General features: G+C 41.7%; 2 protein-coding genes across 10 annotated transcripts in view; both read left to right on the top strand.

Moving 5' to 3' along the window:
* Positions 1–2,601: 2,601 nt before the first annotated feature.
* Positions 2,602–4,847, top strand: si:dkey-204f11.64 (uncharacterized protein LOC100537752 homolog). 2 transcript variants are annotated; one of them, XM_034539337.1, is made up of 3 exons: positions 2,602–2,734; positions 3,977–4,105; positions 4,274–4,847. In XM_034539337.1, exons 1-2 carry the CDS (start codon positions 2,645–2,647, stop codon positions 4,100–4,102), a joined length of 216 nt encoding a protein of 71 aa, XP_034395228.1. In that variant the 5' UTR covers positions 2,602–2,644; the 3' UTR covers positions 4,103–4,105; positions 4,274–4,847. The 2 variants fall into 2 exon arrangements, with proteins under 2 accessions (XP_034395228.1, XP_034395229.1); XM_034539338.1 differs by having other exon boundaries at positions 4,228–4,847.
* Positions 4,848–6,973: 2,126 nt separating this feature from the next.
* carm1 (coactivator-associated arginine methyltransferase 1) overlaps positions 6,974–20,860 on the top strand; it is a 24,352-nt gene continuing 10,465 nt past the window's right edge. For 4 of the 8 annotated variants that reach the window (XR_004609820.1, XR_004609819.1, XM_034538742.1 and 1 more), the window contains exons 1-9: positions 6,987–7,193; positions 11,813–11,938; positions 13,520–13,626; positions 14,943–15,047; positions 16,309–16,419; positions 19,804–19,981; positions 20,369–20,459; positions 20,674–20,755; positions 20,842–20,860. The exon at positions 20,842–20,860 is cut by the window's right edge and continues 67 nt beyond it. Coding sequence is in view for 6 of the 8 variants with exons in the window: in XM_034538742.1 (XP_034394633.1) it covers positions 7,052–7,193; positions 11,813–11,938; positions 13,520–13,626; positions 14,943–15,047; positions 16,309–16,419; positions 19,804–19,981; positions 20,369–20,459; positions 20,674–20,755; positions 20,842–20,860 (961 nt within the window). In the remaining 2 variants the exon portion in view is untranslated. Of the gene's footprint in view, positions 7,194–9,305; positions 9,465–11,812; positions 11,939–13,519; positions 13,627–14,942; positions 15,048–16,308; positions 16,420–19,803; positions 19,982–20,368; positions 20,460–20,673; positions 20,756–20,841 lie in introns of all 8 variants that reach the window. The other 4 variants (XM_034538745.1, XM_034538743.1, XM_034538748.1 and 1 more) reach the window with 4 other exon arrangements.

Here is a 20,860-nt window from a genome sequence, read left to right as displayed (position 1 = left end):
TAGCCGCTTTCTGAAACGTGATTCACCAGCGCCCTCTACAGGGTTAGGTTTCCAATGGCTCTTCACCTATGGATTAAACCAGTGATTGTCAACTGGTGGGTCGCGGGCCTGGCCTGGGCAAAGAAAAAAGTTACGAAGAAATTCCTGTGCTTTTATTTTGAAGGGGATTTGTTACGCAGTGGGGTGCCGTCTATTCACACTGATTAATGCTGAGGACTAATTGTGGTTATTCCCTTCATTCGAGCTAAATGCACCGGAGAGGAGGAGTGGCTTATCGCCATGAAAACATTTAATTTCCACCGTCCACCATGAAAGAAATAACCATTATTTCTGCATTGTAGATGTTGTGGGATTCCCATAAACGTTGGGACATCAAATTTCCTTGTGTCTGGGTTAATAATAATATCCGGAGCCAAACACAGCTTCTCCAGGAACTGCGTCTGGATGACTGCAGCTTCCAGACGATCAATTTATCGGCCCAATCTCCACCCAGACTCACTCATATTTCGAGCCCTTTATGAACCCTTTCCGTAAACTAGTATTAGATGCAGACTTTGCCCAAGGGAATTACCCACAATTCATTGCAATGTGACGTTAAACGCGCAGTTACAAATTGAAGAATTAAGTCTTTTAATAAAAAGGTAAACAAAGAGGACGGCATGTGTTTGTTCAGCATGTGCAATTATATTTACACAACAACATTAAGGTTTGAAGAGGGGAAATAAAAACACATGAAATCAGAGGAATTCATCAAACATTTTGTTTTGTTATTGAAACTGTTTTGACAAAAACTAGATGACTTGAAATGACGTCTCATATGTGAGGAAAGAGCCTGGAGACGTTCAAATCAGGGTGTAAAAAGTACAAAATAATTACCCACAATTGTACACAATATTTATTGACGTCATCATGGTAATGTGATATGTTGAAGCAAAGTGCGGTCCTATTCCTATTTACACCATTTCAAGCCCTCACAGTTTCTCACACTCAACCGTTTAACAGGTGGCGTCAGTGAGTCCCTGAGGGTTCAGGGTTTGAGGCCTTAGGGGGGACACTGGGACTGAGCCATCCTCTATAGTTTCTGATTCAACAACGGCAGGACGTCTTGATGACAGGTGGAACATCTCAACGTTGATAGGCTTTAACGACACAGCGGCACACCAGAGTGACCTTGTCTTCTATAACTCCAGACTTTGAGACTCCCATTATTAACATTCCTCCAGACTTTGGTCTATGTCATTGTTATAGCTCAGGTTGAAGTGAGTGCTGCTTCATTTTCTTCAAAGCAAAACATGTTTTTCAGTATTTATCTACTGATAAGGTAATCAGAAGAAAAGTTAGTTTTGTATACATAAATCTTTTTGAATTGAGTTTGTGGATAAAAGCTGCTCCTCAAGACACTTCATTTTTCCCCACTGCAGCATTGGTTGTGATAGAATTAATGTGTATTCTCAGCTAAAATTCCATAATTTGAGTCTTTTTGAAACTACTTTATTTCATGTTTGTGCATGAAAGCACTGTTGAGTCTGTTAAAAAAGGCTGAAGTTACTGAATTGTTATGTATGTTGTATTACATTGTGTACTTAAGATGCACTTTTTGATTTTTAATTGACTGTAAAAAGGAAAATTTTTACAGTTAAACTATTTTTTTTGTGTGGCATACTGTGACATTCAGGTTCAAACTGCACCATATTTTTATTAAATCAATTTTAGAAGTTGAAAATGTTCCTTGATTGGGCTTGTCATTCAGGGGTGATGGGGGGTCCCACAGCCAGACCAGTTGAGAACCACTGGATTAAACCACCGGCCCTTTCTCCACTGAATACTACACTGTAACATCATACTATATAAGTTTGTATACATACACGGCATGTTATATATGATGTCCCCCCGTCTCTCCTAGATATGTTTCATAAATCAAACACGGTGTCAGCTAAACCCTCTTTATTTATATATATATTTATTTATATTTGTTTTATTGTTTATTCAAACTCAGATTACTTTATTGTTTCATTAAATTTGCATAACATTTGTCATTGGCACACAAGATAAAGTACACCATACACAGCAAATATGCAACATACAAAAAATTAAGCGTATAATTATTTTTTGTTTTCCAGTCTTAATATTGCTACAATTCTGTCAGACTATTAGCTTCTGCCTAGCTAACAACATGTAGTAATTTATATACACTGAATCTGTTCTTGTTTGTTTGAAATTAGCAATTTATTATGAGATCAAGTGAATGGTAGACAGATAATATATTTATTGAGATGATTTATTATGATTGTTTTGGCCATCCTATATCCTGCAGTTGCAAACTACAGTTCTGCAGAGCATCAATAACTCAACATAATGTTTAAACAATAACCACACCATAACAATTCAACGTTAGTCCATTGCATTGGTCACTGTCACAACATTCTCCAATCCATGTCGGCTTTTTGACATATTAAAGATGACGATGTTACATAGAAAACATACAAGTTTATAAAATATGATGGTGAGTTATATCTTTAACTACCAAACATATATAAATAGTTCAAATTAGCTCCTTATTTTGAAGGTTCGGACCGGAAGCTGTGCATTATTCCAGCCTGGCTCTGCAACATGAACATGACTACTTCGCCGTTCGTACTCAGTCATGTCGAACAACAGCGCCGCCAGTAGCATAGTCGTCGCCCAGAAGGCGGTGAAACAGCTGCGTCTCGAGGCCAGTGTCCGCCGGATAAAGGTACGTCCGCTCACGCGACACTTCGACGAGCGAAACCTCTCTTCCGTGCGCGTGACTCTCGAGGCTCCGAAGTGCCCCAAACTCTTTTCAACCTGCAGAAACTAATTCCTGTCCACCGCTGCAGAAATTAAATGTGCATTTAATATAAAACGAAAAACTATGTAACAGTCAGCACACGTTTCCTACTCTGGATTTATTTTGAGTTACAAACAACTTATTTCAGGAGTTCCTAAACTTGCCGACTGTTATTGTGTCTGTAAAACGTAGAAACATGGAGCATGTAGTCTCTAAGTTGCTGTTTAAAGTCCTGTCTTGTGGGGACTACAAATGAGCTTGATTGGAATATGTCTCGTATTCAAACTCACGTAGTAGACCGCATTCCTCCTACTTAATAAACACACTTTTACATGATGTCCACCGGCCATGTGGAAGGCGCAGTGTGACGTCCTAGTGAGCAGTGCAATGAGGCGGTGAACGGACCTCTCTCTGCCCGCAGCACAGTGAGCGCTTTGTGGGCTGTGCTGCTGCGTGACTGCTGCGGTGGTCTGGCTGGCGACTTATTTTAGAACACAAGTCGGACGACTTTCAAGTGTTTTACCCCACATTGTGTCTGGGTCTCATAACCTCTGGGACTCTCTGTCACTGAGATAGAACTTAAAACGGCACGTATCACTTCACTTTTTAATTGAAAGGAACCTTGCATGTGACGTTATCCCGTGATTGTCACAGAAAACTAAAAGCTCACCCATTATTATAATACTGGGCACACTGTTACATAGTTGTGGAACGTGGAGTGTGTGTGTGTGTGTATATATATATATATATATATATATATATATATATATATATATATATATATATATACACACACATACACACACACACACCAATGAGTACTTCGAACTGTTGATGTGTAAACATTTGTTTTCCCCAAAGAGATTCACACAGCGTAGAGCAGTAGTTGTATTGCCCTTTAGATGTCACACTATGTTCTGTGTGAAATTGGACTAAATAATGAAAATAAATCTACATCATTTTGGTGTGAGTGTCTTAGTTTTGGAAATATCGGCCCGAGAGATGATATATAAATGTTTTTGATATGATATATAAATATGTTTTTATAATATATATGTGTATATAGTTTATATATATATTTCTAAACAGACACACATATGCCAACATACTTGGAATAAGACTACTGACATCCTTCTTTAACCAAACAATCTGATTTGTGGGATACAGGTTTCTCAGGCCGCTGCAGAGCTGAAGACCTTCTGTTTGCAAAATGCCCACAAGGACCCTCTCCTCACCGGGGTGCCCTCCAGTGATAACCCGTTCAGGCCTCCCAAGTCATGTGTCCTCCTCTGATGTGTGAGTGCAGCTCTCCTCGCTTTGCTTGAATTCATCAGTTTATTTTTAGATTCTTAATACTTTTTTCTCTCTTTTCTATTGCGCCTCATGCTGCTTCTGAACAATGGCCCTGCTGTCTCAAGTCACAAGACTCGTCCCTTCCAGCTTCATGTATTTTTGTCTTCTCAGGGCTGTGAAGGAGTGCAAAACATTCAAACGGATGCCTGATTCCAATGTGGATTTCTGTCATGTGCCCCTTTGTCTCTGAAGATGAGGTATCCAAGACCCCCCCCCCCCCCCCTACACAGAATGATGCTGAACATTTGAGTAAATGCAGTGTGCTTGTTGTGACAGGGTGTCGTGTTATTGCTCTTTTCAGGGTTCAGAGGTCTATGCTAGATTTAGGTTTACACAACAGGCCTTAATGCTAATTATTTTTTTGCCCCCCCAATTTTGGACCACTTGTAAAACATTGGATTTTACAGTCGAGCTAGACTTATTCATTTGGTTGTTATTATATATAAATTACCACAACATCCTATATGAAAGTCACATTGGCAGATGTCAGATTCCTATCCGATTTATTTATGAATGTCACCCAAAGAAAAAAAAATTGGATTACATGTTTTTTCGTACTTGTAAAAATTGGGTGTTTAACACCAACAGAAAGTACAACGAGTTCATAATTCAAAAGGATTCCATTAAACATCAGCTGTGTTATCATTATTCACCATTAAAAGTCACCATGTGTCTGTTTCTGTCATCTGTCTGTCAAGCTGTATCTGGCATGAAATTTGCATCTCAGTTTTGAACAAATACCAACAAGTACATTTATTTTCTGGAAATATAAAATCACATACAAAATGTCTTTAAGTGGAACCTTTTAGCTCGGTTTTCCAAGATGCCATTATTTGCTGTTGTAGGAATATATCTGCATACTTAGACTCTGCATGACCTGTGTTTGAAAAGTAAAGCTGACTTTGATTATTTATATGTGTGTGTATGTACAGTATGTGTGTGTGTGTGTGTGTATATGTATATGTGTATATATATATATATATATATATTAGGGCTGCTCGATTATGGCCAAAATCATAATCATGATTATTTTGATCAATATTGAGATCACGATTATTTCTTAATTTTAGGAACAACACCTTTTTATTGTGCTTTAACGTTTAAATGAACAAGAACACTGCTTCCACTTCCATTGTTGTGTTAAATTCTGGCTAATATACAAATGTACACGTCTTTGCATCAAAATATGAATAACATGTTTACCTAAAATAAAGTGCAAAATATGAATAACATGTTTTCCCAAAATGAAGTGCAAAATATGAATAACATGTTTACCCAAAATGCACGACATGTTCTGCTTGACCATAGGTCAGTCGTAGTTGCAAAATACTCGACAGCTGTGACATCCCTTTGTATTTCCCCCCGATGTTTTTCAAACAGTGCAGGTAATGCCTGTTTGAAAAGTAATGGCGTATCTCTTGTCGAGTGTCTTTGGCCAAATTAAATGTGATTGCAGCCGTTATTTCAGTGTGTCTTTGGGAGGTGGGCGGATACGCTGTCGCGCTATGCAGGGTCGCGGTTATGCTTTTCTGGGTTGACGACGTTGCACATGGACGGAGATTCAGTGCGGTAGCGTTAGCTTTAGCCTTAATACATTCGTCGTACTGTAGTTTTCTAGGTGTTGCGATGCAGCGAGCACATGACTTTTTCTTGATTATCACTTGCCCTAAATCCAAAAAAACTTCCAGACAACGGATGAAGATCCTTTTCGTGGGACTAGCTCCTCGCCTTCTGCTCCCGGCCTTTGACCTTTCACACCCGTGACCTTCTGTTCTGTTGTGTCTCTCCTCTTTCTAACACCGGAGTCGACTGCAGACTTTTTTGAGGCTGCCGCTGCAGGCTGCGCGTGCATGACACCTCCCATCTCGTTCTCCCCCTTGTGGTTGTCTGACTGTTGGTTGAGGAAGCGCTTGATTTGATGTGTAGCAGAGCAGCATTTTAAACGTCAATATCGCGGACGATCATGCTCATTTAATCGTGATCGCGATTAAAATTGCGCAGCCCTAATATATATTAATATATATATATTTTAGTCATGCAATTTTAATCACGATTAAATGAGCATTCCCGTCCGCGATATTGACATAAATTATATATATATATTTATATATATATATATATATAAATATGTATATATATTATATATATATATAAATATATTTATTTATATATATATATTAATATATACATATATTTATATATATATATGTATATATTAATATATACATATATTTATATATATATATTAATATATACATATATATATATATGTATATATTAATATATACATATATTTATATATATATACATATATTTATATATATATTTATGTATATATATTATATGTTTATATGTATGTATATGTATATATAAATATATATGTATGTATGTCTATGCATATACATGCACATTATATATTTATATATATTTATGTTTATATGTATATGTGTATGTATATATAATGTGTATATATATATATATAAATATATTTATTTATATATATATATTTATATATATATATATTATATGTTTATATGTATGTATATATGTGTATGTATATATAAATATATATATGTATGTGTGTCTATGCAAATACATGCACATTATCTTTTAATTCGTTGATAATATATATATATATATATATATAATTTATTTATTTTAATGTATTATTATTTCAAGTCTTAAAAAACGAAACATTAAAATGAAAACATTTGAGAGCTCGTGGATTGCATGAAGTCATGGCGTATGCTAGCCGTGTTTACACAATACCCACTTTGAGCCACCAGGTGGCGCGGTTGGGGCGACGTTGAGGCCGGGCCTGCCTCCAGCAGAGAGCAGTGGGTGGTTGGATGTGAGCGCCACCGACCTGTCTCTACTTCCAGATCGAAGATGGCGGTCTCGGTGTTCCCCGGCGTGCGGCTCCTCTCCATCGGAGACGCGAATGGAGACATACAGCGACACTCAGAGCAGCAGCCCTTGAGGCTAGAAGTCAAGAGCACACACGATGCCGCCCTCATCAATCTCTCCAATGGTGAGTTCACCTTTTCCCGCAGCTGCTCCTCGGATGTTCGGCCTGTCCTATCTGCCAGTGCTAATGCTATGCAGTGCTAATGCTCGCGGCTAATCCGGCCATACGTAGCGTTAGCCACCAAGAAGCTACCGCCGCCCCCCCCTACCTATCACGAGGGAGCCTGAACGCTTCGAAAATATACCTCGTCCGGCGCTCTCTTGTTGTTTATGAATCTTAAACTGTGAGCTCACACACGAGCCTACCGCGTTGGAGACCTCGACCGTAATTAGTTCATACAGCGTGCCGTTAGCTCAGTGGGTCCCAGCAACACGCAGGGCAGCTGAGTTGTGTGTAGTTGAATGCTAGCTAAACAATGCCACTAGCCCGGGTTCGGCAATAATGAGCTAACGGGCACCCGAACCGCTAGGATCCATGGTTTCTTGCTCATGATGTCTCGTGACCGTGTTTATTTAGCCACGCCACTAATATAAATCCACCACATTCTGGGTTGTGGTTCAAGAGGCCGGGTGATGTTGTTTTATTTTTCTGCTTGTGAATTAGCTAGTTTGGACCAGAGGGAATCGCTCGGTACCTCGCCGCCGTGCACCACGGTCCGTTCGGCTGCCGCGGCCGCGCTGCATTTAGCCAGCAGCGCTCTCCGTAATAGATCCAGAAACACACAAACTTATGAAAAGCGTTGACTTGCGTACATTTGTTTTGTGTCGCTTAAAGCGGTCTTTTACGTTTGGAGCGGCGTAGAGAGACCGGGCCCTCATTACTTATGCATTCATCTTTGTTCTCATTGGAACAATAGCCGGGGTCCCCGCCGCCTACTTTTCCCCTCCTGCGTGAAGGCAGCATCAGGGACGCCCCAGGCCTCCGCAGCGCGGATCATTCAATGGGACGTCCCGCTGAAAAGAACCAGCTGCGCGGGCCCCCCTCTGCTGTAAATGCAGAAGTTAAAGAAAAGCCCACCGACGTTCATTTGTAGACCTTTTGAAATTACGCATCGAGTTTGTATGCCACTCAGAGTACCTCCCACATCACACATAAACGGATGAAGTTTAAATGACGTGTGTGGGAATATAGGTATCTTACTGGGATTCAAAAGGATGCAGAAGATGGGCAAACACATTATTATTTGCCATTATTTACTTTGCCATTCTGGTCCACTGTCATCTGTGTAAATAAGCCACTAAGTCAACAAAAAAACAATACCTAAAACGTCTAAAAGTAATTCAGCGCCACTGAAAATAGGATAAGACCAACTGCTTATTGGTTTCCAGTGGGGACATTTTAAATGACATAAAGATGCACTGTAGGTCTGTTAAATTAGTAAAATTCTTTTCCCCCTTTGTAACAGAGCTAAAAATGTTGATCGCTAAAACATTCAATATTACCAGTAACATATCAAAAACCCCTGTGTGCTTAAACATGAAGTTAATTAACATCCAGCATGTTGCCTCAGCTCTAACAGTCGTATGTTCCACCTCATATGTGAACAAAAAGTAGTTTGAAACCGTTTGTCTCCAGAGGGGACTCCGAGAAGTCTGATAAATGTCCTTTTAGGTGACGTCACTTGTCGGATGAGCCTGAAGACAACGCATTTAAAAACAAAACAAAATCTGGATGTGTGGAGTTTACAATACCTTTGCAGCCCCACTGGTCATCTCTGCTGCAGGCATAACACATCAGCATCTCCTACCCAACTGTTGAGATGCATTGGGGGTAACAAAGGCAAGGACGGAGAAAAAAGCACAAAAAGAACAGACTTCTGCCGCATCAATTTTGATCAGGTTTTTTTCTTCAAAGCGCATGTTTGACACAGTCTCCCTCGACCATTTTTTGTAAGAGTAGCAGACCCAACCATCTGATTGGCTTTTGAAGGTCTGTGACTACTATCAGTTCAACTTTGGTCATTCTTTTCCAGTTGATTTCAATGTGAAACAGGCTTTTTTTTGGCTAAATGGTTTCCCGCGGTTACGCTGTAAAGTCGGGTTCAACTAAATCTGATTGGATATGTTTTTAATGCCACTGTGACGTTTTAGCGGGAGGAGGATGATGTTTTATGTGCAGGTTATTTTGTTCGGGTAACACCGTATAAGATTGGATGGAACTTTTCTTTATACCCAGGGAAATTAATGCACCGCTGTTGCAGCTGGATTTGTGCGATATCGCAAGATCTCCCAAAAATCCACCCCGTTTGTGTTCGAGCTACCAATCAGCGTCTTTTGTGTGTGGCGCGTCACAGACAACTGTTTGTTCCCAGCAACAATGGCGGCTTCTAAAGAGGTTAGTGTTGATGCTGCAATAACATCAGTTGTATCGAAGCTGAATATCTCTTCTTTAAAGGGAAAGGAAAAAAATATATCTTTGTTCTTTTACTGACTCGCGTCCGCATAAATTTGATTTGCAGATGGTTCATGCCACTAACTTTGTCAGGAGTTCTAAAGTAAATATTGCAAATAAACAAAATGTCAAACAATAAAGGTGCTGAAATCGAATGTACAAAAAGCTATGATCAAAGTAAACCGCTAACAGTAAGTTTCATGAATAAATAGCCTAACGGTAATCAAATGGAACAAGTCATTTCCTTTTCATTGAAACTGTGTTCCTGCATTATAGCTCGGTCAAAACCAATCTGGCGAGTAATTTAATACGTACGCCAGCTGTTTATTTTGTGTGTGAGACAGTCGTGCACCTAGCCTGAAACGTTGATAAGAAGATCTGTAAAAAGGAGCCAATATTCCAGCCTCATACCTGCCTTAAAGCTGCAGTCTGAGTGTTTTGGCAATAGAAAAAGAGCAGGGAGTTGTCAGAATGGATATTAACATCAATGCAAATGGTATATAGCTGTACGTAGCTATGCTAACACTCCATTCAGTTACACTATGATGCATTCTGGCTTTATTCAGTAAATCAGATGTTTGGGTGAAGGTAAAATATAATGTGAACATGTGTTCAAATGTAATCCTATAAACTGTCATTTTTGGTGAGAAACGTTAATGAATACAGTTGTTTGAAAGAGATGTTATAGTTGATAAATATTTGAGTTCATTACATTTTATTAGAAATGATTAATAATCGTGAAATGTGATATATTTTAAAGAAACAAGAAGCGGAGTGAACAAACATGCTCTAACTCATTAGGTCAGGGTTCGCTGCATTGCAGAAGTGAAGGGAGTGTTTTCATCAGAACTGGATCTCCTATCTATTTCTATCCTGCATAGTCATCAAAGAGGAAGCCCACAGATTTTACACCCAGATGTCCCAGATTAGCCCAGATGTAATCTTTTATGGGAAAAATGATAATGGTAAAACAAATTGTGTTGAGTTAGAGGTTTTCTCATTGGTACCAGGTGTCCTGTCACGTGGTCAATTGTGTAAGTGGTCGATTTGGCTTATTTTCCAGAGCGTCTTTTTCGATCTGTAGTGCTGCACTTAATGCCTCAATCGGTGCTGGATTAGCGCAGGCTGCTCCATGCGTCTGTATCTACTGCTCCACTACAAGGTTTCTATAAAGAGGTGCATCGGCACAGCATTCTGCATCAAAATGTTTTTTTTTTCAGTTTTATTTCAAGTGCGTGGTATCCCATCAGATGTTCTGTTCTATCTCGGGAGTCGTGTGCTTCTCCATCAGCGCAGTGCATTATTTAGGTCAGCTTTATTAAGCCGGTCACAGACTCCCAAGCTTTAGTATCTCTTGCAGTTTTCTATGCTCAAGTGGAAACGGATGCAAACACTCTTACTTTGTTTTTTATCATAATCAGTGGGATCCTTGAGCAAATACACGCACACACAGCACAGCCTTTGTGCAAGAAAAAGACATGTATCCAATGTGGCGAATGAAAAGCAACATGGTTGGAAACGTGCATCGCAATCGCTTTGGCTTTACTTGATGTCAACAACTATTAGGAACACTTCAGTGAGCCACATTGTTTTCACTGGGTGACGTGTCCCTTCATCACCCTAAACGCACGCACGCAAACACACAAGCGCGCGTGTGCAAACACACACACACACACTGTAGTTAATTTTGACTCAGTCCCACACACACACCGTCCGCTGCCACAAATTCTCACTGCAGCACAAAATGTGGCTTAATCCGCCGCTAAAAATAGTCCACAACAAACGCATCATTTCCTCCCGTTTGAGTAAAAACTAAAACGACCAGCTGTAGGACATTTAAAGTTTTTTGAAGAATTCACAGCTTCAGTAGGAACCAGTGGGGAAGCGACCAGCCTGGGTAAAAGGACAGAAAGTATTGAGAGATGGACAAACACGTTTTGAAAATTATTCAGCTCTCCCACACAGGAGCTGGTAGGGTTGAATCTGAAAAGGAGAATACTCTCAGATGTCAAACAAAATGAAAATAAAAATCGAGGCATATTCTCTAAGCTGAACATGCAGGTTGTCAAGTCAGTGACTCAGCCTCTTACAGCTCGTCTTCAGTGCTCTGTATTACCCAGCAGTCAATGTCCTCTCCAGAGAGCCATCATTGAGTTTAAGAATGTATAAATACAAGTAAAGTTCCAGCAGTATTCAGCACATGCCTTTTTCTTCTTTGTCTCTAAATTTCAGCATCTGTAGTCAAGCATATCTTACATTGTCCTAAAGTTTCCCAATCTTTTTCTGTCCAGGAGAGGAGGCGAGTGTGTTCAAGTGTTCGGTTTCCAGGGAGACAGAGTGCAGCCGCGTGGGGAAGCAGTCATTCATCATCACACTGGGCTGCAACAGTGTCCTGCTGCAGTTCTCCTCACCTGCAGGTACACACAAATGCCCCAAATACAGTACCACACACGCACCAAACATGTTGAAACATGATATTGGGTCAAAAATACTGCCATTAAAGAAGTAATATGCCAGTGTTTCTCAGTAGCTGTTTTTAAGCCCAATGGCAGGTTACTGTGGCTGAGTTAATTTTGGCAAGCAGCTTACTTACTAGCTACAGTTGTCTCAAAGAATCAATGCTTTGTCCTCCAGTGAGGTCACTGAACCAACGGATAATTAGTGATATAAAGCTAGTTAGCCAACACAAAACAAACAAACTTTAGCTAGCGCTGCCACTGAAATATTTCCGAAACAATGAAATTAGTAGTGCACCTCATTCCGCTGTCTTATTACGAATATCGAACTAACTGACTGGTCATGTCTCCTCTGTAATAGCATGCTGAGCGAAGTGCGTTGCCTTTGAGCTTTCATTGTTTTCTTTGTATTGGTCAGTTAGCCTACTTCAGTTAGCCAATGTCAAATGGTAGCGTGCCAACAATCTTTCTTCTAATACAGTTTATGTACCCTTTTTATTTGGATAATCTTTTGGGGTATCCGTAAAGACTCATCTGCTCGATTGTTTCAACACTTTCTCAGTTTTCTCAGACTCCTCCCACCTTGAGCGCGACGTAACCGCCGTCATGTGAATGTGGTGAATCGTTTTTCCTGTTTATGACGCCGGAGAGAGCCAACATATTCGTTATGTAAGCAGCAAGTCTGCGCTTCCCACACACTGGGTACACTTAGCGTGTGCTACTGTAGTGTTGAATCTGTGGGGCTGTAGTTACAGAAACACTCTGGATAAAGAGTTTGAATACTTTTTATTTTCTTTCTTTCTACAAAGAGACAATATGTGTAAAGAAATGTTAGAACGGTGGGTTTATCTGCCAATGTTAGTATGCCCTGCAAGTAGCTTACTACTTACAGTAGCAAGTGTAACTACGTTAGTTTGTAGGGTTATAGGTTATATTAAAAGAAAACATTTCCACTGTTGTATTTCCTCTCTCACTGGTCCTGGGTGCTATGCAGAGTCAACGTTAGCAGAACTGCCCCGCTCTTAATTGGATTTGGGGAGGATTACACTCCAGCAGCATTACCCAAGACGCGGTCTTCAATTAATCCCCATCTTAAAATCCTTTTCTCTTTTGAAAATGCCAACATAAAAGTGTACAAAGTTCGGCCGCAGACTTGATGAAGCTAAAGTAATGAAACAAACCGGTTCTCAGTATCCCTTGACTGAGTGACTCGTCACCAATATCTGAAACGGAGCATTAAACAAACTTGCCATGCACAAATAAAAAGACATAACCATGGCTTGTGTTCTGTTAACTCGCACATGAAGAATGTCTGAAACTCGATTCCGCTCTAAACCGTTAACGTTGGGCTTAGTGAATAAGTGAAGTGACCTTTTCACGCACAAGTTCAAACATAAACTTCAAACATTCAGTTGTGTTCAGGCTTTTCCTATGCGGTTATGTAATATAGAGTCCATGTAAAGTATGTAATTGTGTGTGTGTGTGTGTGTGTGTGTGTGTGTGTGTGCGCGCGTGCGTGCGCGCGCTTCTGTTCTGCTGCAGACTTTCAGTCCTTTTATAACCTCCTGAAGAACAGTCGTGGGCACGTCAATGAGCGCTCCACCTTCAGTGAAAGAACAGAGGACTCCTCTGCTGTACAGTACTTCCAGGTGAAATATACATGACGATGACAACACTGTTTTTGCCCCGTGCTGATTTGTTATTCTGTCCATAAAAGCACAAGTGAGCCTTGATCAGTATGGAACCACAACGGTGCATGCATTTGAGCTTTGAATATTTTGGGTGGCAGTTTTTTTTTTTTTTTTTGTGTGTGTGTGTTGGGGGGGGCGCTGTACAGTCTACTGATTAGTTGGATTGAAGAGGTTTAAACTGTGATTTGTCTATATTCAATTAAATTGATGTAGTATAGCCCAAAATCACCAATTATCCTCAGAGGGCTTTACAATTTATACACATAGGCCATCCTCTGTCCCAGGACCTCACATCAGTTTATAAAGAACCCCCCCCCCCCCCCCCCCCCCCCCCCCCCCCCAAAAAAACAACAACAACAACTGTAACAGGGAGAAAAAACCTTTGGGAGAGCAACAGAGGAGGATCCCTGTTATATTCTGTTCAGCTGCTATTGAACAGTGCTAACTCTAATCTAGCCTTCATTGTGTACTGAACACCTGTTAATGTTTCGGCTGTCACAGGCTGCGTTATTGGAAACACTGAAACAGGAACTGAACACATTGTGACGCTTAGCTTTCACTTCCTTGTGCCAATCGGGGATTTCTTCTAATCTCATCCAACAGTTGCTCAGAAGTTGCTTTGTCTGTTTCTGCCTTTTCCGTTTGTCAGTCTGGCTAAGCCTTTGCACAGCGATTTGCTTTTATGTACTCATTTTTGCAAACCTTTCAAACAAAAAAATAGTTTACAACTTTTGAGTGGTAGTCTATATTTTCTGTTCCGTTCAGCAACACGAAATGCGCCTCAGACTTGGTGATTGGTGCATGACAATAAACATGCAATAGTGAAAGAAGTTATTAAAAAAATATGACAAAGAAATTAAGTTAAAACAAGTATGTTATTAAAGTGTTTCGTGTGTATTTAACTGTAAATTGTTGTCCTGGGTTTGTAAGTGTTGGTCATGTGTGGTACTTATTCTTCAACACCACTGCGAATGTCTTAGGTGTACGAGTTACAGTTCCCAGCAGTTCGCTTCCATTGAGTCTCTAGGTCCCTCCAGATCCAGCTGTCAATCAAAAACGTAGAGACTAATAATGTGTTTTTCTTCCTAGTTAATAATACTTTTATTTTTTAAAGCATTTTTATAAATCCCGTGGTCCTGGTTTTTGACTGTAGAACAGGGTTCCTTATATTTTACTGGTTGAAATGTGAGGCCTCTGTATGTTCTTACTGAGTCGGCTCATGCGATATTGACTTCATATAGATGATAAAGTTATTTTTTCTTCTCTGTGTGCAGTTTTATGGCTACCTCTCCCAGCAACAGAACATGATGCAGGACTACGTTCGGACAGGGACTTACCAGCGGGCTATTCTCCAGAACCACACCGACTTCAAGGATAAGGTAACATTTTAGCACTGTATATATTATAGATTCATCATTTAACGAGACACGGCTTCAGAGTTGGATGCTTATTAAACGGCTAACTGACGATTTAAAGGTTGTTTTCATCTTCAGACTGAACAAAATATGTCCGACATTACTAGAGTCTACATGGTGTGTCTCTTTCTTTTTTTGTTGTTTTCCAAAACCAAAAACATGAGCAAAAGTGTAAGGAATCTAATGTTGGAATATCTGACTAACTAGCTTACTACTTGCAGTAATAACTGAGCGGTACTTCCCAAGAGCCTTCCATTAACTGACGACGTTAGTGAGGTCACGAGATACTTCGAGATACTTGAATAATTATAATTATAATTAGTATTTGGTAAATGTACATTTCTGCAGCCAAAGCCAAGGTTACAAGAGATGGCATCATGTTTGCCAAACACATCACTTAGTCTTCATCCTAGTACATAAAAACTCACTTCCAGTATGTTAAAATGATCTTACATTTCTTATCATACTGATAATACTAGAAATAACTAGCTCCATGTTGCAATATAAGATATCCTCTCCATATTTTCACTGTACCTCGATATAACAAACACAGGCCCCCCCAAAGCACTTAAATATATGCAACTAAACTGTATACTACTTACTTTGTACTTGCTAAACATTCCTTTATTACATTTACCACAAAGAGATGGTGATGTTGCAGATTCAGATTTAACTCACAAAATGTAACAATTAAAATATGCATTATTATTTCTAAAACCATCCAGCATTGTATCACACTTGAAAGCTGCACCTTCAACAGAGGTGAGGTATATTTAAGTACGTTGTGTTGATAATGCCTCTCTCTCATAGACTCAAGTCTAATTCAGGTACGCAGTACTAATGGTTTTTCTTCAGATAAAAGGTTTTGCATACTTCTTCTGCCTCTGCTGACATTAACAGTTCAACAGGGAGAAAAGTATAGCCAAATGCCGTTTGCCCTTGGCCCCCCAAATCACCAAATCTACCCCTGACAAACTGACCCGCGTCGCCGTTACTTGCGGTCAAACACATCCGGGAAATACACTTCCCAGAGGTTATTTCCAAATAGCCAAACAGGTTGCCTGCTTTGACATGACTGTTATAAAGTAGAGCATAGATTTAATTAACAGAGCTATTTTTTGGGGCATTAGCGTTACTCGTGTTGTAAGTTAGTATCTCGTCATTCAGAGGTCATGTCACGCTGGCACAATATGCCTTTGATTAATCCTGTTCTCTTTTCTTACAGGTGGTGCTGGATGTTGGCTGTGGCTCAGGGATCCTCTCCTTCTTTGCAGCCCAAGCTGGAGCCAGGAAGGTTTATGCTGTGGAGGCCAGCACCATGGCACAGCACGCTGAGGTACACACATTTAGCTGACGCTTTTATCCAAAGCGACTTACAATAAGTGCATTAAACCATGAGTCCAAACTCAGAACAACAAGAATCAAGCAAGAACAATTTCTTCAATAACGTTAAACTACAAGGTGCCATCAGTAAGAGACATTTAAGTGCTACTAAAGTGTTAAACTACAAAGTGCTATCAGTAAGAGACATTTAAGTGCTACTAAAGTGCTTCTACGGCTCTACCTTCCCTATTCAAGGTATAGTCGAAAAAGATGTGTTTTTAGTTTGCGACGGAAGGTGTAGAGACTTTCTGCTGTCCTGATGTCAATGGGGAGCTCGTTCCACCAATGAGGAGCCAGCACAGCAAGCAGTCGTGATTTTGTTGAGTGTTTAGCTCGAAGTGACGGAGCTACAAGCCGATTGGCAGAAGCCGAGCGAAGTGAACGAGCTGGGGTGTATGGTTTGACCATGTCCTGGATGTAGACCGGACCCGATCTGTTCGCAGCACCGTACGCAAGTACCAATGTTTTGAAGCGGATGCGTGCGGCCACCGGTAACCAGTGAAGGTCGCGGAGTAGTGTGGGTAAATTTCAGGATGTTGAAGACCAGTCGAGCAGCTGCATTCTGGATGAGCTGTAGAGGTCGAATGACATTAGCAGGTAGACCTGCCAGGAGGGAGTTGCAATAGTCTAGCCGTGAGATGACCAGAGCCTGGACCAGAAACTGTGCCGCCTTCTGAGTGAGAAGAGGTCGTATTCTCTTGACGTTGTACAGCATGTACCTACAGGAGCGTGTTATTGCGGTAATGTTGGCAGTCAGGGAGAGTTGACTGTCGAGTGTCACACCGAGGTTCCTGGCAGTCGGAGTCGGAGCCAACACTGAGTTGTTGAAGTTAATAGTCAGGTCGTGGGTGGGAGAGCCTTTTCCTGGAAGGACGAGAAGTTCATTCTTGTCCGGGTTAATTTTCAGGTAGTATGCGGACATCCACTGAGAGATGTCAGTCAGACAGGCAGAGATTCGTGCTGCTACCTGTATTTCAGATTGGGGAAACGAGAGGATCAGTTGGGTGTCGTCAGCATAGCTGTGGTAGGTGAAGCCATGCGAGCGAATGACAGAGCCCAGAGAGTTGGTGTACAGAGAGAAGAGAAGAGGACCAAGGACTGAGCCCTGAGGGACCCCAGTAGTCAGAGGACAAGGCTCAGACACAGATCCTCTCGAGGTTACCCGGTAAGTGCGGTCGGTGAGGTAGGATGAGAAGAGTGAGAGCACGGTGCCTGAGATACCCAGGTTCTGGAGGGAGGAAATAAAGATCTGGTGTTTCACTGTGTCAAAGGCAGCGGAAAGGTCTAGAAGGATAAGAACAGAGGAGAGAGACGCTGCTCAGAGACAGCAAGGAGGGCAGTCTCTGTTGAGTGGCCTGCCTTGAATCCAGACGGGTGGGGGTCTTGAAGGTTGTTGCTGTGGAGATAGGAGGAGACTTGGTTAGAGATAGCTCGCTCTAGAGTTTTGGAAAGGAAGGGGAGGAGAGAGACAGGTCTGTAGTTATTGACTTCAGATGGGTCGAGAGTGGGTTTCTTCAGGAAAGGGTTGACTCTTACCTCCTTCAGAGAGTTAGGGAAACAGCCGGTTGAGTGGGAGGTGTTAATAAGATGGGTGAGAAAGGGAAGAAGGTCAGGAGCAATAGACTGGAGAATGTGAGACGGGATGGGGTCAAGGGGGCAGGTGGTTGGGCGGGCAGAGGTTACCAAGGTAAGAACTTGATTGGGAGACGGGGATAAAAGAGGAAAACGAGGGGGAAGAAGATGAAGTTACTGGAGGTGTAGTTATAGAAGATGGATTAGTAAATGAGGAGCGTATGTCGTCTATCTTTTTTGTGAAGTAGTCAACAAAGTGGCTTGGTAGAAGGGTGGAGGGAGGGGGGGGGACCAGGAGGGTCAAGGGGGTTGGAAAAAAAAAGAGAAGAGCTTTTTGGGGTTAGATAAAGAGGATTCGATTCTGGATTGGTAGAACAGACTTTTGGCTGCAGAGATAGAGGCAGAGAAGGAGGAGAGAAGAGATTGATAGGCGAGCAGGTCGCCGGCGTGTTTGGATTTTCGCCATTTCCTTTCCGATGCTCGCATAGTGGCTCTCCTGGCGTGCACTGGTTCAGAGAGCCACGGAGCCGGAGAGGACTTGCGGACCTTTCGAGTCATAAGAGGACAGAGAATCAAGAGAGGATGACAGCGTAGAGAGGAGAGTGTCACTGGCAAAGTTAGGCTGCATGAGTGAGAAGGAATCGGTTGAAGGGAGGGCTGACAGAACAGACGAGGCCAGAGAGGATGGTGAGAGGGTGCGGATGTTGCGACGGTCAGGTGCAGAGTCCGTTGTGGGAGGGTTGTCCGTTCCAAAGAGTGGGAGAGAGTAAGAGATGAAGAAGTGGTCAGAGACATGAAGTGGAGTTACAGTGAGGTTAGATGTAGAGCAGTTTCTGGTGAAAATATAGTCAAGGTGGTTGCCAGCTTTGTGAGTAGGAGGGGATGGGCTGAGCGAGAGAGCAAAGGAAGACAGTAAGAGTAGCAGGTCCCATGACTTTTCTGTCTGGATGTTGAAGTCACCCAGAAGGATGAGCCGGGGGGCGTTTTCTGGGAAGTTTGATAGGAGGACGTCTAGTTCTTCCAAGAAGTCTCCCAAGGAGCCAGGTGGACGGTAGAAAACAACAATGGTTAGTTGAACCGGATGAGTAACCGTCACTGCATGCAACTCAAAAGACAGTGGGGTAAATGGAAGCGGGTAGAGATACGAGGAGTCTTCCCTGACGCTACAAGCCCCAACCTGGTTATACACCTGAGTTGGCGATAATTAGTTACAGCTGTGTCGAGCCCGCCCACAGGTCGTTGAAGGAATTGCCCACTTATCGATCGATACTGGTAAGAGTCGGCACTCAGGCAGGGGATTCCTTGCTACCAGTGAAGTCTCAGTTTGCTAGAATGTGAAATTCTTGCCAAACTGATTAAGGACAAAGATCTGTTTACCTCAAGGTAAAAAGTAGAATATAGTTTAGTCCCTAGTAGATTTGGATTACAAAACAAATACTTAAATCCTAGCTGGTTTCGTTGACTTTTCAGTCACTTGTGTAAAAAAGCAAGAAATCGCAGCTCAAAATGTTCACATTAGAAAGACAGTACAGACTAGCATTCTAGTATACCTAAATACAGCAGATACAGTAGTAATATAACAGAGAAACCTATTTAAAGTATATACTCAGCAAGCTACAGGAAGTCCCAGAAGTCAGTGGACTCACAGCTCACACACACACACACACACATGAGTTTGATTTGTTTTGAAGGACCTGGTTGATGGGTCGCTCTAGTCTGAGGCAGGATTTAGGATCCTTGTATAAAGTGCTGCTCTGCCTATCAGGTGCTGGTGAACAGTAACCGTCTGGGGGAGCGCGTGATCGTCATCCCGGGGAAGGTGGAGGAGGTGACTCTCCCCGAGCAGGTCGACATCATCATCTCGGAGCCCATGGGCTACATGTTGTTCAATGAGCGCATGCTGGAGAGCTACCTGCATGCCAAGAAGTTCCTCAAACCCAACGGTGAGCAGGTTTGGGGCACAGAAGAACGGCATATGGGGAAATATGTAAGAAATGGTAGGATGGAGGCAGAAAGAGCTGCTTGTAAAGTAGCAGCAGAAACCACCTTTGGGAAAAACTGCAATTCTGCCAGCTTTTTCAGTGAGTACAGACAAATATATGCAGATCTACAGTGAGTATAAACAAATATATACAAGTCTGCAGTGAGAATACACAAATATATGCAGATCTACAGTGAGTATAAACAAATATATACAAGTCTGGAGTGAGTACACACAAGTGTTAATGCTTCCAGATGGTTCCATGTCAGTGGAGAACATCCGGTTCTCATACGCCGCCAGTACATTAATCTTGTTTTTGACTGGCTGCCTCTGTGGTCGTGTGTTTCAGGTAAAATGTTCCCCACAATCGGTGACGTCCACCTGGCCCCCTTCACTGATGAGCAGCTCTACATGGAGCAGTTCACCAAGGCCAACTTCTGGTGAGGAGGGAAAGAGGGCGAGGCTACAGTTTAATTGCAGAACAATTAGTCATGTTCAGTTCATTACACATTAGAATGGTTATTTTTGTGTTTCAATTGATAAATGTGGATGGTTAAAACACTGCATCTGGTTGAAGATGTGATTTTCAATATTTTTATTGCGATCAGTGGGACCATTCAAAAACGACACTTAACTTCCTCCTTTGGCCCTCAGGTACCAGCCCTCCTTCCACGGTGTTGACCTCTCTGCCCTGCGGGGAGCAGCAGTAGACGAGTATTTCCGCCAGCCAATTGTGGTATGACACATACACACACACACATACACACAGGTCATGGGACAGTGGATTTGAGTCTGGAATTGTTGTTGTGCTTTCCTCCACAGGACACATTTGATATCCGTA

Source organism: Cyclopterus lumpus, chromosome 8, assembly GCF_009769545.1.
Source record: "Cyclopterus lumpus isolate fCycLum1 chromosome 8, fCycLum1.pri, whole genome shotgun sequence".
Classification (NCBI taxonomy): domain Eukaryota; kingdom Metazoa; phylum Chordata; class Actinopteri; order Perciformes; family Cyclopteridae; genus Cyclopterus; species Cyclopterus lumpus.
The sequence above is the reverse complement of the archived record's forward strand: the minus strand, read 5'-3'. Positions and strand labels throughout refer to the sequence as shown.